This window comes from Microcaecilia unicolor, chromosome 11 (assembly GCF_901765095.1).
Source record: "Microcaecilia unicolor chromosome 11, aMicUni1.1, whole genome shotgun sequence".
In the NCBI taxonomy this organism is placed as follows: domain Eukaryota; kingdom Metazoa; phylum Chordata; class Amphibia; order Gymnophiona; family Siphonopidae; genus Microcaecilia; species Microcaecilia unicolor.
In genome coordinates, this window is record NC_044041.1 from 124,502,623 (window position 1) to 124,517,421 (window position 14,799).

General features: G+C 45.5%; 1 protein-coding gene across 1 annotated transcript in view; it reads left to right on the forward strand.

The window, feature by feature from the left end:
- The window catches only part of VPS51 (VPS51 subunit of GARP complex), a 55,562-nt gene extending 42,025 nt beyond the window's left edge, over positions 1 to 13,537 (forward strand). Inside the window, exons 7-10 of the mRNA XM_030219365.1 lie at positions 157 to 375; positions 531 to 652; positions 1,585 to 1,672; positions 12,648 to 13,537. Coding sequence (XP_030075225.1) covers positions 157 to 375; positions 531 to 652; positions 1,585 to 1,672; positions 12,648 to 12,908 — 690 coding nt within the window. The 3' untranslated portion in view covers positions 12,909 to 13,537. The remainder of the gene's footprint in view (positions 1 to 156; positions 376 to 530; positions 653 to 1,584; positions 1,673 to 12,647) is intronic.
- Positions 13,538 to 14,799: the final 1,262 nt, after the last annotated feature.

Here is a 14,799-nt window from a genome sequence, read left to right on the forward strand (position 1 = left end):
GGAATCACACCAAGGCCCAGAGCAGAAGCCAGGCATGAAACTCAGGTCTCTGTTTTAGCAGTGCAGTGTTGGTTCACCTGGCTGCAGTTAAGGCTTGAGCTGTATCCTGTTCATGAAAGAGGTCACCATTGCTTGCTGTCTCTTGTTCTGTGGTAGGACCGCTCGCCGGTGACAGCTGTGACCAGCCTGTGCAGTGAGGCTCGTGAGGCTGCCCAGAAGCTGCTGAATCACTACGTAAAGGTACAGGGCTTGATAGTTTCACAGATGCTGCGTAAGAGCGTGGAGACCCGGGACTGGATCAACACCATTGAACCACGCAATGTCCGTGCCGTCATGAAGCGGGTGGTGGAAGACACAACCTCCATCGATGTGCAGGTGAGAGTTACAGCTATCAGTCCTTCTTTTAATCCCACTACTCTCTCATGTTATAGGTGGGTTTCTTTAATCCCTCTTCTTTGTCTCTCCTTCTGTGAATGGATCTCTCTAAACTGCCTTTTATCCTATGTATGAATCTTTGTCTCCTCTCATAGGTGGGTCTCCTGTATGAAGAAGGAATACGGAAAGCCCACAGCAGTGATTCTAGTAAAAGGGCATTCTCTGTTTATAGCAGCTCCCGCATGCAGGCTCGCTATGCACCCAGCTACACGCCCAGGTAATCCCCCCCTGCTGATGAATTTACTTGCTCCCACAGTGCTGGCTTCTGATTATCTGCTGACTGCCACTGACTTCCTGTAGAGCTTTTCAGGACAACAATGATTCACTGGCTCTAATTATTTTAGTATGCACAAGACATTCGACGTCCGTGCAGGGAAGTTTGGAGGTTTTTAATATCTCAAAATTTCTCAGCTTTGCAATCTGTTTATTTCCTCAGCAGGCAGTTCCAGACATATTTTCAAAATGTTAACTTTTCTCATGCCCCCCCCCCCCCTCACCACCACCTGCATTCAAAATTCATAACTATTGCCTCTGTGTGCACTGTGACTCGTTCCAAAAGTACAAAGACTAGGGGACACTCAAGGAAGTTACATGGAAATACTTATATAGGAGGAAATCTTTTTTCACTCAACAAATAGTTAAGCTCTGGAACTCTTTCCCATAGGATGTAGTAACAGCGGTTAGCGTATCTAGGTTTAAAAAAGGTTGGACAAGATTGTGGAGGAAAAGTTCAAGTCTGCTATTGAGACAGACATAGGAAACAATTGTTTGGCCTGGGATTGGTATCATAGATTGTTGCCATGATTTGGGTTTCTGTCAGGTACTTGTGACCTGGCTTTGGCCACTATTGGAAACAGGATACTGGGCTAGATGGACCATTGGTCTGACCCAGTATGGCTACTCTTATAAGCTTATGACATCATCACCTCCAGTGCATCATGGGTGTCAGAGGTTCTTCAAAACTAAGATGACTGCCCTTCTCTTACCATTATATTGCTTTTTAAACTTTTAAATATTTATTATTCTCAAAGAAAGCCTCTGAAAATTATCAGAGAAACAGTATGTGCAGCTTTTCTTATGATAATGATAGTAGAAAGGTAGCCTGATTCTCACAGCTGCTGTTTTTCTTTCTTTTGCCCTGCCATCTAGTGCTCCTATGGACACCAACCTGCTGAGTAACATCCAGAAACTGTTCTCCGAGCGGATCGACATCTTTAGCCCTGTGGAGTTCAACAAGGTAAATCTCTGGAAAATTGTAGAGAGTCCTTTTATTCATATGGATATCATAATTTCTCTAAATGCAGCCATTTGGTTTTTCATTTTGACTTGTTGGCAACATTCGATGTTGTAGATCATAATGAATATACTGGATGAGATAGGAATAACCTGGTTGAAAGGATTTTTGGAAAATAAATCTTATAAAGTGAAACATCAGGCTTGTTATCTAGGTCTTGGAGATCTGTTAGTGGGGTGCTACAGGTCTCCCCGCTATCCCTATTTTGTTTAATATATTGATGATCGCGTTAAATAAATTTCTGTACTCTTTGAAAGTAAATGATTATGTACATGCAGATGACATTACGCTTCTTATTCCAGTTGAAAGTATGAAGTTGATTCCAATAATATCAGTTCAGAATTATATAAATACTAGGAAAAAATGCCCGTTTCAGAACGCAATGAAACGGGCGCTAGCAAGGGGCCCCCTCCCTCCGTCCCTCCGAGGTACTTGCCTTGTTCGTCACAGTTTCCGTTTCGGCCCTCGAGTGTCATAGCTCCGCCCTCGACGTCATGACGTTTTGACGCGAGGGCGGTGCAGACACTCCAGGGCACACCGGATATCTCGGGCGCCTCAACTTCCGTGGAGGCTTCAGAACGTTGGGGTTGCCTTTTATATAGAGAGATAGGCTTCTGTTTATCATCTTAAATTGAATATGGAAAAGACCAAGATGATGTGGATGGGTACATTAACTCTACCACTGAACAATGTTTTATCTCTGAGAAATATTGATTTGAAGAATGAATCAGGGTTAGAGGTACTTGGGGAGTTACTTGACCCACTGTTATCATTTGAGACTCAGGTTAACTTTATAACGAAAAAATTTTCTGGAAATTGAGACATTTAAGAACGATAAAAAAATATTTTTCGGAGGAAGTGACGTCACCGATGTAGTCGGTAGCCGGTTTGTAGAGCTCTGCGGGTTTATAGTTATAAAAGAGTGTTTACCCCTTGAAGAAGCGCGACAATTACCTCCGCGAACGCAGAAATAGGATTATAATATCCCATGGCGGCCAGGAAAAAGTTGGCGAAATACAAGTATTCGGCAGATTCGCCGCGGGCGGTGAAAAGAGGGAACGCGGCTCTCCTTCAGAGCGGAGCTAAAATGGCGCCAAATGATGATGATGAGCCTGACAATGATATGGAGGAACACAGCGCGGGTGAGGCCGAGGTAGAAAGGAGTGAAATCATCCGATGGTTCAAAGAGCTCAAATCAGAGATGATTAACACCAGGAAAAGTATTCAGACAGCAGTAGCAGAGCTCCGGGAAGAGGTAAAAGATATGGGTCATCGTGTAGTGGAGACTGAGGAGCGAATGGAAGCGCTAGCGGGAGAATTAAAGAATTTGAAGAAGAAATCTAACACAGAACAGCAAGTGAGACTGGATATAGAGCAACAAATAGAAGACTTGGAGAACCGTTCCCGGCGGTGTAATCTGCGCTTTAAAGGCGTGCCGGAAGAGTCTCAGTATAAAGACATAGAGAAGACTGTGCAAGATATCTGTACTTTCATTTTGAATCAAGGAAAAGATCCACAGGAGACGCAGGAAGGGCCCACAATAAAACTTCATAGGGCTCACCGGAGTCTGGGACCGCAACGGGGTGACTTCCCCAGAGACATAGTTGTCTGCTTCCATGATTTCCAAGTGAAAGAAGCAATATGGCGGAAAGCACGTGCTCTGGGTGAAGTTGAATGGCGTAATGTGAAGGTGCAGATTTTTCAAGATTTGGCGAGAGTTACCTTGCAAAAAAGGCGAGACTTCAAAGACATAACGAGATATTTGCAAAAGTCCGGCTTGCGCTATAGGTGGTTATATCCTAGAGGCATCCTGGTTTCAGTGGGCAGTCAAGCAAAGAAAATACTGCAACCAGAAGAAGCATGGAAAACTCTGGCGTCACTAGGCTGTACGGATTTGCCCGAAGTAATAGCGACATCTCAGAGCTCTCAGAAAGACAAATCCTCCAAAGGTGTTGGGGGCTGGATCCAGCAAAGCAGAGGCAGTATCAGAAGGAGCCCAACTCATGAAGAGCAGGGGCACGAGAGAGATGCAGAAACCTGAAACTCCACTTGTCTCAGGGCTAATGCCCGGTTTTAGGTCTGGTTCCATGTATACTTTAATATAGGTGAAGTTATGTTAAGAACTGCAAAAGGTTTTGTTATATATGATTAAAGGGGGGAATGAATGTGATGGGTGATGATGGGTGAGGGGGGACACGGAGGATACATTATAGATGGATAACCCATCGGAACGACACTTCCTTAGGGATTTAACTGGCATCTAAGCTTGGAGGCCAGTCGAGGGGACTCTCTGGGAGAGGGGAGGGGCGGGGGGGGGAAGGGAGGGGGGTGGGATAACAGTGGGCTCATGGAATGTGAATGGTTTGAATACCCCTGAGAAAAGGAGTATCATATATAGGGAAATTCAGAAAATGCATTGGGATATTGTTATGCTGCAGGAGACTCATATTCAAAAGAAAGATGAAAGATTAATACAATATAAAAATATGGGCACTGGATACTTTCAGGCTGATCCTAGAGGGGGGAAAAAGGGGGGTTTGGCAATTTATATAAAAGACACGGTCGCCTTTGTCCACGAACAAACATATGTGGAAGGCCAGGGTAGATGTATAGCGGTTAAAGGTAAACTAAATAATCAACCACTTACATTAGTGAATATCTACGCTCCTAATGAGGGACAGGGCGCATTTTTCGAGGCTTTAAGGTTGGAACTGCTTCACTTTGTATCAGGAGAAATAATTCTGGGGGGTGATTTCAATTGGGCACTGACAGATTTAGACCGCTCTAAAGGCGAGAGGGGAAGTGGTCAGGCTAATACGGCTAAAATATTGAGAATGGTCAAGGATCTGGACTTGATCGATGTTTGGAGGATGCAGCATCCGGGGCAGCGAACCTATTCTTTCTATTCTCATGCACAGCGTACTTACACTAGGATAGATACACTCTGGGGATCCCGCAATCTATGGGGAACGGTTAGGGATTCAGGCATAGGAACTATTCATGCATCGGATCATGCGCCCATTTGGATTTCTTGGAAGGGGTTGGGGAGAGAGCGGGGGCATACATTTTGGAGGCTAAATGAATCCTTGCTAGATACTGTAGAGGCCTGTGAGGAAATTAGAAAAGTGGTGCAGGAATATTTAACCTATAATGATAATGGGGATGTTTCTGATGGGATTCTTTGGGACGCCCTGAAGGTAGTAGTGAGAGGGCATTTGATTAGGAAAGGTAGTCAACGGAAGAGAGAGGGTCAACAACAGGAATTGAGGGTACGACAAAGACTGGCCATTTTAGAAGCTCAACATCAAGGAGGACGGAATCAGGGAATCTGGGGGGAGCTGCAAGAGTGTAGGGCGGAGTTACAGCAAATACAAATCCGTCAGATGGAATATCACAGAAAACTCATGAGGCCGAAGTTTTTCGAGTTTAGTAATAAAGCGGGTAGGATGTTGGCGCGAAGTTTAAGACAACAGCGGGTAGGTAGTACTATTACTAAGATAAAGGGGGCAGGGGATCAGTTGGTTCACCAGGACAAGGAGATTCGGGAACGATTTGCTCAATATTATTCAGCCCTTTATACTAAAGAAACGAAAGCCAGCAAGGAGGGAATTCAACAATATTTAGATGGGATGGGTCTACACAGGTTAACGGAGCAACAGAGGGAATATTTAGACAAACCTATCACGTTAGAGGAGATAGAAAGAGTAATCAAAGGCTTGAAGGGGGGGAAAGCACCTGGTCTGGATGGATACACGGCCAAATTCTATAAACTGTTGGGGAGGGAATTAGGGCCACTGTTAGTGAGGGTAGGGAACGAATGTTTCAAGACCGGGACGTTGCCGAAGAGCATGTATGAAGCGGGGATCTCGGTCCTCCCCAAGCCAGGTCGAGATCCAACACAATGTGGCTCGTACAGGCCGATTTCTTTAATAAATATTGATATTAAGATATTGGCTAAGGCAATGGCCGAAAGAATTAATAGATTTCTACCCCAGTTAATTCATAAGGATCAATCCGGCTTTATTCCTAAAAGGCAGGTAGCCGATAATATCCGGAGAACCCTAAACATCATATGGGAGGCGCAACAACGGGAGGAGGCTTTGGTGCTGTTAACAACTGATGCAGAAAAGGCCTTCGACCGGGTGGAGTGGAATTATTTATGGGAGGTGTTAGAGGTTATGGGGTTTGGCCCAGGGGTTCTAAATTGGCTTCAGGGATTATATGCAGCACCAGTGGCGCGGATAAAAGTAAATGGGGGATATTCAGAACAGGTACAGATACAGAGAGGTACTAGGCAGGGCTGTCCCCTTTCCCCTTTGCTTTTCGCTATAGCGATTGAGCCGCTAGCACAGAAGATTAGGGAGACAACCCAGATACGGGGAATCCAGGCGGGAGCATGGGAACACAAGATAGCTTTGTTTGCGGACGATATTCTCTTTTATGTAAGTCACCCTGAAGAGACTTTAACCCACATTTGTAATGAGATACGAGCTTTTGGAGAGTTGTCTGGATTTAAAGTTAATTATGATAAATCCAAAATTTTGGGCATCACCGGATCTCCTACTTTTTTGGAGGCATTGTTGCAAAAATTTCCCTTTAGACATGCACGGGATAATTTTAAATATTTAGGAATACGGCTCCCAAGGGAATTATCGCAGCTATATGGATTGAATTATGCCCCGCTGTTTCGGGAGCTGCGCTCAGACATGAGTAGGTGGAAAAATGGTCTATTATCCTGGTGGGGCAAGATAGCTGTGATAAAGATGAACCTGGTTCCACGGATGCTGTTCCTCTTCCAAGCATTGCCATTAGAGGTCCCCTCATCAGTCCTAAGTAAACTACAATCTGATATCTCCCAGTTTGCGTGGGGGGGCAAGCGGGCTAGAATCTCGAAAAGAATTATGTGGGGGAGTGTGGAGGAGGGGGGAAGGGGGTTACCCAATATATTATGGTACTACCAGGCAGCGCAGTTAAAACAGGTGGCGGAATGGAGCAAAGGACATAGATCGCCAGTGGCTACCTTGGAGCAAGACTTGGTACCTTGGTGTAATCTGGAACGAGGAGTTTGGGGATCTGATAAGATGTATAACATTCATCAGGGGAATAACAATCCATTCATAGCTCACCTGCAACGTATTTGGGATGTATTAAAGACCAAATTTAAGCAGGGGGTAAAAACCTCTACCCTAGCTTATATTAGCCAAGAAGCTGAGTTCCCCGCAGGGCGAGAGGGAGGGGTATTTCGGGAGTGGAATCGGAAGGGTTTGAAACGATTTAGGGACCTTATGTCTGAAGGGGTATTAAGAGAGTTTGTAACTCTTCAGAGGAAGTTCGGCCTGCCAGAATCTGATTACTATGCCTATTTACAGGTTAGGCACTTTATGAGGGGGCAAGGGTGGTTGCAGTCTGATCCAAGGGAACGAGAGATACTGGAAAACATATGGGAAACCTTAGAGGGAGGGAGGAAGGGTATATCCAGACTCTATAGGTATATTAGGGGAGATAAAATGAAGAAATTACCCTATATGTCTGTGTGGGAGCGAGATCTAAATATTGAAATGAGTGTGAAGGAATGGGAAAGGGTGTGTATGGAGGTGAAAAAAGCATCTATCTGTGTATTAATTAAAGAAAATGCTTACAAAGTTTTAAGTAGATGGTATTACACACCGGATAGGTTAAAACGAATATACCCCATGGTATCCGACCAATGCTGGCGGTGTAATACCGGGACAGGTAGTTTTTTGCATGTATGGTGGGAATGTCCTTCTATTCAGCCCTTCTGGGTAGATGTTACTATGCACTTAACATGCATTCTGGACACACAATTTCCAGCAGAGCCAAAATGGTGCTTATTAGGATGGGGAAATAAACGGGGCCAGAAATGGCAAAGGCGGCTTAAAAGACTGGGGTTAGCAGCCGCAAAGTTGGAAATTGCGGCACACTGGAAACAGAGAATTGGCCCCACTATCGCATCTTGGAAGATGAGAATCAGGAGCATTGTGGGCCTGGAGCAACTGACTGATAGGAGAATGGGCAGATACAAACCTGATGCTAAAGAATGGACACATTTGGAGAGACTATGGTCTAATGCATTGCCCGTACAGGGGATCTAGCCATGCCTTGGTATGTAATGAGTAGGGGGGGGGGTAGGAGTGGGAGGGGGGAGGGCTGGGAGAAAATTATTAAAACTTGTGGTTGTAGATTGAGATGTAACTCAACTGTTTGGTGTATTTCAGAAGTTTGAAGGCTGCATTGCCTTCTACTGTATTTGTTAAGTTGTGTTTAATAAAAATTTTCAAAATTAAAAAAAAATATATATATATTTTTCATTTGATCAATTTAGGTTGATTTTCAGACCCTAACAATAAGTCAACTTGATTATTGTAACTTACCTTATGTGGGTTGCTCTAAATTACTGTGTAATTGTCTTCAGACACTTCAGAATACATCAGCCAGGTTGATTTGTCAGGTTGCGAAAAAGGAGCATGCAACTTCTTTGCTTAGTCAGTTGGACTAGTTCCCTATAGAGGCAAGGGTATTGTTTAAACTTTGTGTGATGATATTTAATGTTATTCATGGTTTGGCTCCTGCTCCATGTATGTTTCTTCTATGGCTTCCTTTTTAAGGAAGGGTCTTCATTCTGAAAGTCAGCTTTTGCTTAATTTCCCATCAGTATTACAGGTGAAATTTAAACAGGTACATAATTTATCATTCTCTTATCAGTAAGCTAGAATGTGGAATTCCTTGCCAAATGGGGTGAGGTCAGAAACAAATTATCTGAGATTCAGGAAGAAGTTGAAAGCATTTTTCTCTGAGGACAAGCAGACTTCTATATTCTCACAAATGGGTTACACCGATCCGCATCGCCCAGTCCGACATTTGCCATAGCCAAAAGAGAGCTTTGTGGAGCATGAGCCACGCTCCACCGCTCATGTGTGAGTGCCTTCCCACCTATCGTGTGAACACGGTCTCCTCAGTTCTTCTTTGTCCTCGTGAGAAGGTGCTTTTTCTTACTATCTCCTCGTTCGCTCAGTCTTAGCTATTTTTTGTGCCTTCCAGCTATTTTTTCAATTTTTTCATTGTGTTCCTGTTGTTGGAACTTCAGTTTCCTTCCCGTTAATTTCTTTAGAATTTTTTTGCTTGGTTTTAAATTTTATTTCTTTTTCCATCGTCAGGCCGTTTTTAGACCCTGTCTTCGGCCGTGTTTTTCCCTTTCCTTTTCTGTGCCTTGCTCCTTTTTAGTCACCATTGCATTGTTTAATTTAGCTGATGAAGTTTTTCCATCCATGTCCACAAAGATTCCCAGTGGCTTCAAGTGTTATACCGAGTGCAATCGGACAGTCTCTGGGAAGGACACCCATTTTTGGTGTCTGCAGTGTCTTGGGCCCAACCATAGCCCTGCTAACCATGTTCTCTGTCTTTGAATGAAGAAGAGGACCCAGCTTTCCAGAGAGGCTCAACGAGAGAGGATTTTTGGAGTCAAGTCCGGTTCCTCGACATTGGCATCAAGGTCGGAGGACATTAAGCATTGCACCGGCATCGGAGCATCAGTAAGCATGTCTGTTACTAGACCTTAGATACTGGGAGCAGTGAAGCATCAAGTGGGTCTTCACCTGCCTCAAGGCCTCGTGCTCTGCAGGCCCCCTGGCAGCATCCATCTTCGGACACAACCTCAAGATGATGTGAGGATTCGACGTCATCACTGAGGAGCCTTGGTGACAGTCTTCAGGCGAAGGCTAAAAAGCATTGTCATCGGTCACCCTCAACACATGGTGCCTAGGAGCTTCAGGGCATCGAAGGATTCGGCACCCGAGAAGCATCGATGCTGGGAGGACTGCTCCCCCTCAGTACTGGAGGTACCAATGCGCCTGTCTCCTAGCAGCTGAGATCTAGCTCATGTGTCAACCCCAGCAGTTCTGCAACCTGCACCTCAACTGGCACCTCAGCTTTTCACGGTGTCAGCCCTCAATGAGCACATGCGGGCCTTGCTCTCTGAGCTTCTGGATGGCCTTATGCAACGGTGTGCATCGGCATCTGGGGTGCTTGTGCCTACCCTGCCTCCCGTTGTACCCTGCCTGGTCCTCAGCCTGCGGTGCAGCCTCCGACGCAGGCGCCACTTGCGGCCCCGGTGCTGACTGCCACCCAAGCCGGCACTTCCTCATTGTCAGTGGAGGAAGCTTCGTCGGAGTTGAGACGGGAGACAACTTCTCGACACCGCTCTCAAGGACATGGTTCCTCGGCACCAAGGCAAGTTTGGTCTCAACAATCCCATCAGTAGATGCTGTCTGACACAGAAGAGGAGCGCTCATCGGATTCAGAGGAAGATCACAGGTACTTTTCCTTGGACGAGTCTTATGGGATTCCCTCTGAACCTTCCCCTCCACCTGAAAGGAGAGTCTCCTCCAGAGAGCCTTTCAGTTCCATCTTTTGTAAAGGAAATGGCGTCATTCCATTTCCTTTGGGAACGTGACGAGGGGTGTGGCCAGAGTCAGAGGTCTGATTTCAGCCAATTAGTTGTGATGGTGTATTTCTTGCTTTCTGTGACTGGATGAGGCTGAGCTGAATTTATACATAGTATTATAGAATGTGGGTGATATATTCTGTATATTTATAGTACTGTCTGATATTAGGCCAGTTGTTTCAAGTATTTGGGTGTAAATTTGTCCCATATAAAAGTGAGTAAATCAAAATTTAATTGAGAGAAACATTTTGAAGGGAAAAACATGAAATAAATGAAAAAATACATCCTGGGTTTTCTCTTCTGGTGGTTTTCTGCAGTAACTGTAAATCCCCCCTCCCCTCCCCCCCCCAAAAAAATAATCTATATATATATAAAAGGCACCACCAACGTTCTATGAAGCCTCCAGCCGGAAGTGTGAAGCGCCAGAGATATCCGGTTTCCCCATGAGTGAAGGAAAACAGCACAGCAGGAAATCCCTCTCTCTCTAACAGTGAAGGACTCAGAGAGGGGAGGGGAGACAGATGCCCTCACTCTCTCTCTAACACAAACACAGAACAGCAGGCAACTTAACACTGAAGGACTGGACTCGGAGGGGGGAGGGAGAGAGGGCAGAGGGCAGGGACACACACTCCCACATGCACACTCTGAAGAAAACCTTGCTAGCCCCTGTTTCATTTGCATCAGAAACGGGGCTTTTTTACTAGTTATTATATATACACTAGTAAAAAAGGCCAGTTTCTCACAAAATTTTGTTTTATCTGTTTTTTTTTGTTTGTTTTAATCTTTCTTTTTTTGTGATTGTTATTTATAGTATTTTTTAAAAGATAAGAGTACGCAGACTCCATCCATGTCCAGCATTTCTTCTCTCTTCCCTCCCCTTAATCCATGTCCAGCATTTCTTCTCTCTTCCCTCCCCTTAATCCATGTCCAGCATTTCTCCTCTCTTCCCTACTCTCCATCCATGTGCATCTCCTTCCTGACTTCCCCTCCATCCATCCATGTCCAGCAACTCTCCATTCTCCCCTGCCCTCTCCTCCATCCATCCATGTCCAGCAACTCTCCATTCTCCCCTGCCCTCTCCTCCATCCATCCATGTCCAGCAACTCTCCATTCTCCCCTGCCCTCTCCTCCATCCATCCATGTCCAGCAACTCTCCATTCTCCCCGCCTTCTCCTCCATCCATCCATGTCCAGGAGTTCTCTATTCTCCCCTGCCCTCTCCTCCATCCATCCATGTCCAGCAGTTCTCCATTCTCCCCGTCCTCTCCTCCATCCATCCATGTCCAGCAATTCTCCTCTCCCCTGCCCTCCCCTCCATCCACGCATGTCCAGCAATTCTCCTCTCTCCCCTGCCCTGCCCTCCCCTCAGTCCATGCACGTCCAGCAATTCTCCATTCTCCCCTGCCCTCTCCTCCATCCATCTATCCATGTCCAGCAATTCTCCTCTCTCCCCCTGCCCTCCCCTCTTCTCCTGTCCAGCAATCTCTTCTCCCCCTGCCCTCTTCTCCAATTCCAGCCATCTCTTCTCTCTCCCCTGCCCTCCCATCCATGTCCAGCGATTTTCCCTGCCCTCTCTCAGCTCCCTGACAGGCCTCATCTCCTCTCCATTCCTTCCCCCCCCCCTCCCCCCCGCGCATTTAACCCTTTTACTTTCAGGGGCAGCGACAGGAGTGAAGAGAACAACACAGCTTCTGCCTTCCCTCATACAGTGTCCCACCCTCGCGGAAACAGGAAATGCATCATCGCAAAAGGCGGGACACTGTGTGAGGGAAGGGAGAAGCTGAAGGCGAGCCCGCTGTGTTGTCCTCTTCACTGCTGTCGCTTCGCCTGAAAGTAAAAGGGTTAAACACACGCAAGGGGGGGAGGAACGGAGATGAGGGCTGTCGATTGGGGAGCTGAGGGCGGGAAGGTGCAGAGGGGACTGTCCGAGAGCTGCCTGCAGCGCTGCTGCAGCCAGGCAGCCCTGCATTTGGGGGGGCAGCAGCCAGGGGGGAAGGTCACGGTTGGGCTGGGGAGGCTTAGCCTCCCCAAGCCTCTTATACGGGGCACCTATGACTGTCCTCCGATCCCATCTATGTCCATCAATTCTCCTCTGCCTTGCCGTTCCCTTCCTCCCTCCATGTCCTGCGATTCTCTCCTCCTGACATCATCTCGCCTCTAGCGTTCCCTTCCCCCTCATTGTTCCGCCCTCTGTCATTACGTTTTGATGCGAGGGCGGGGCAATGAGTGGGAATGGATGTTACGAACCCAGGCATCCAGACGTAGAATGTTGGAGGTGCAAATTATTATATAGGGTATATCCCCCCCAGGAAACACATCTTGAGCTTCAACTATTGTTTTCTCTATATAGTACAAATGATTTTACTATTACTACTTATCATTTCTATAGCGCTACAAGGCATACGCAGCGCTGTACACCATACACATTAGCCATTAAGTTGTACCATTTTTCTCCCAGGTGTCTGTCTTGACGGGTATTATCAAGATCAGCCTGAAGACGTTCCTGGAATGTGTAAGGCTACGCACCTTCGGGCGCCATGGCTTGCAGCAGATCCAGGTGGATTGCCATTACCTGCAGCTCTATCTGTGGCGCTTTGTCTCAGATGAGAACCTGGTCCATTTCTTGTTGGATGAGATCGTGGGTAGTGCTGCTCACCGCTGCCTGGATCCCATGCCCATGGAGCAGAGCGTCATCGAGGTCATCTGTGAGAGGGGCTGACTCCTGATGGCTAGGGTGCAAGTGACTGCCGCTGTGCCATTTCCATATTTGTTGTGGTTGGTAGGACTTTGTGTACTGAGGTCTGTGAGATCTGCTGCAAAGGTTACTGCTCAGTTCCGTCAAAGTACTTGAATGTTTTCAGAATTTACAAACTGGTCAAATCCTATAAATACAGATATTTCTTTGGAAAGAAGTGATGGGAAAAGCCAACAGGCTGCTAAAACTTCATTGACCCTCAGTATGGATGGATTTCACCTTTGTTATGTTTGGTGGGATTGGGGTGGGAAGTTGGGGAGGGGGTTGGTGAAAAGTTTGTGTGTATGTGAAAGCAGGGGTGGCAAGTTGTTTGGAAAATGCAGGCACCAGCCACAATTTTTAGGTTAAAAAAATTATTTATAGCATTTTTAAAGTATTTATACATACAAATTATCTATCAAGAGTCCTTGAATCAGAAAGTGAAGCCAGTATTCCAATATACTTGAAAAGGAAAAACAAACCCAGTTGCTGTATATTTGTTCTCCATGAAAGTAAAGGACATTGAACAGAGCAAGCTTTATTTATTTATTTTTCTATTTTTTTATTTTTTTGCAAACACACTTCAATTTTTTTGCTTTATTTCCCCCCTCTTTTCCTAGTCTTTTTCTCTCCTCTCTTCCATTCCCTGCCTCTCTTTTTTTTTTTTCCTATGACCCAATTACAATTCCTCCTCCCTGGCCCTGGCTGGACCCCAGTAGCAGCTTTTCTGTCTAGGCCAGGTACTGTTCTCCCCCCCCCCTCAGCCTTGTGTTTGGGCGTGTCTCTGTGCATGCATGTTTGGAAGTATATCTGGAGTGGGGAAAGGGGCTCTACACTGAGGTGTGTCTTGGAGGGATGTCTGGGTGTTTACATGCATATCAGAATGTATTGGTGTGTATGTCTGTCTTTGTTTCTTTTAGATGTCTGTTATACATCTGTGTGAATCTGCATGTGTGACTGTATGTCTCAAAAGGGTTTCTGTGTATGTATGTGATTATTGGTGAATGGCAGGTACCTTGTAATGTGTACATACATACATACTTTAACGTATAATATAATCTCTGTATTTCTGTAAGTGGGGCCATGGTTTCTTTCTGATCCTGAGGTGTATACACTACAATTGAATAATAACTAAAAGCAATTAAAGAAGTAAACCTGGTTCCATTTGTATCTTTGAATACCCTCTGGACCTAAGTTTTTAAAATTGTGTTGCATTATATTGTCTTGGGGGCTGTATAGCACTGAACTAAAACATTACACCCTGTCAGACAGATTAACTAAATAGGCTCAAACTATTTCCCAGGGCCCATATCCAGCAAGTACCACACCTTACATGCTAGGGCATTGAACCATTGTATTAGAGAGGTCCCAGAACTTCATGTCTTATTGTAAAAGTGGCTGAGGAACTCATTTCCCCATACTGTCCTGTTTATTTTACAGAACCAGGGGAAAACCCTTCATTTCATAACCCTGTAGTAAGGTTAACCACAAGAATATTTGTTGCCTTAAAGTATAGGGAAGCAGTTCATAGCTCTGTGAGACATTGGTTTAAAGTCCTTCTAAGTTCTCTTAAGTATTCCTTCTAACTTGTTCTAGGGTGTACAGTGGGGGAAATAAGTATTTGATCCCTTGCTGATTTGTAAGTTTGCCCACTGACAAAGACATGAGCAGCCCATAATTGAAGGGTAGGTTATTGGTAACAGTGAGAGATAGCACATCACAAATTAAATCCGGAAAATCACATTGTGGAAAGTATATGAATTTATTTGCATTCTGCAGAGGGAAATAAGTATTTGATCCCCCACCAACCAGTAAGAGATCTGGCCCCTACAGACCAGGTAGATGCTCCAAATCAACTCGTTACCTGCATGACAGA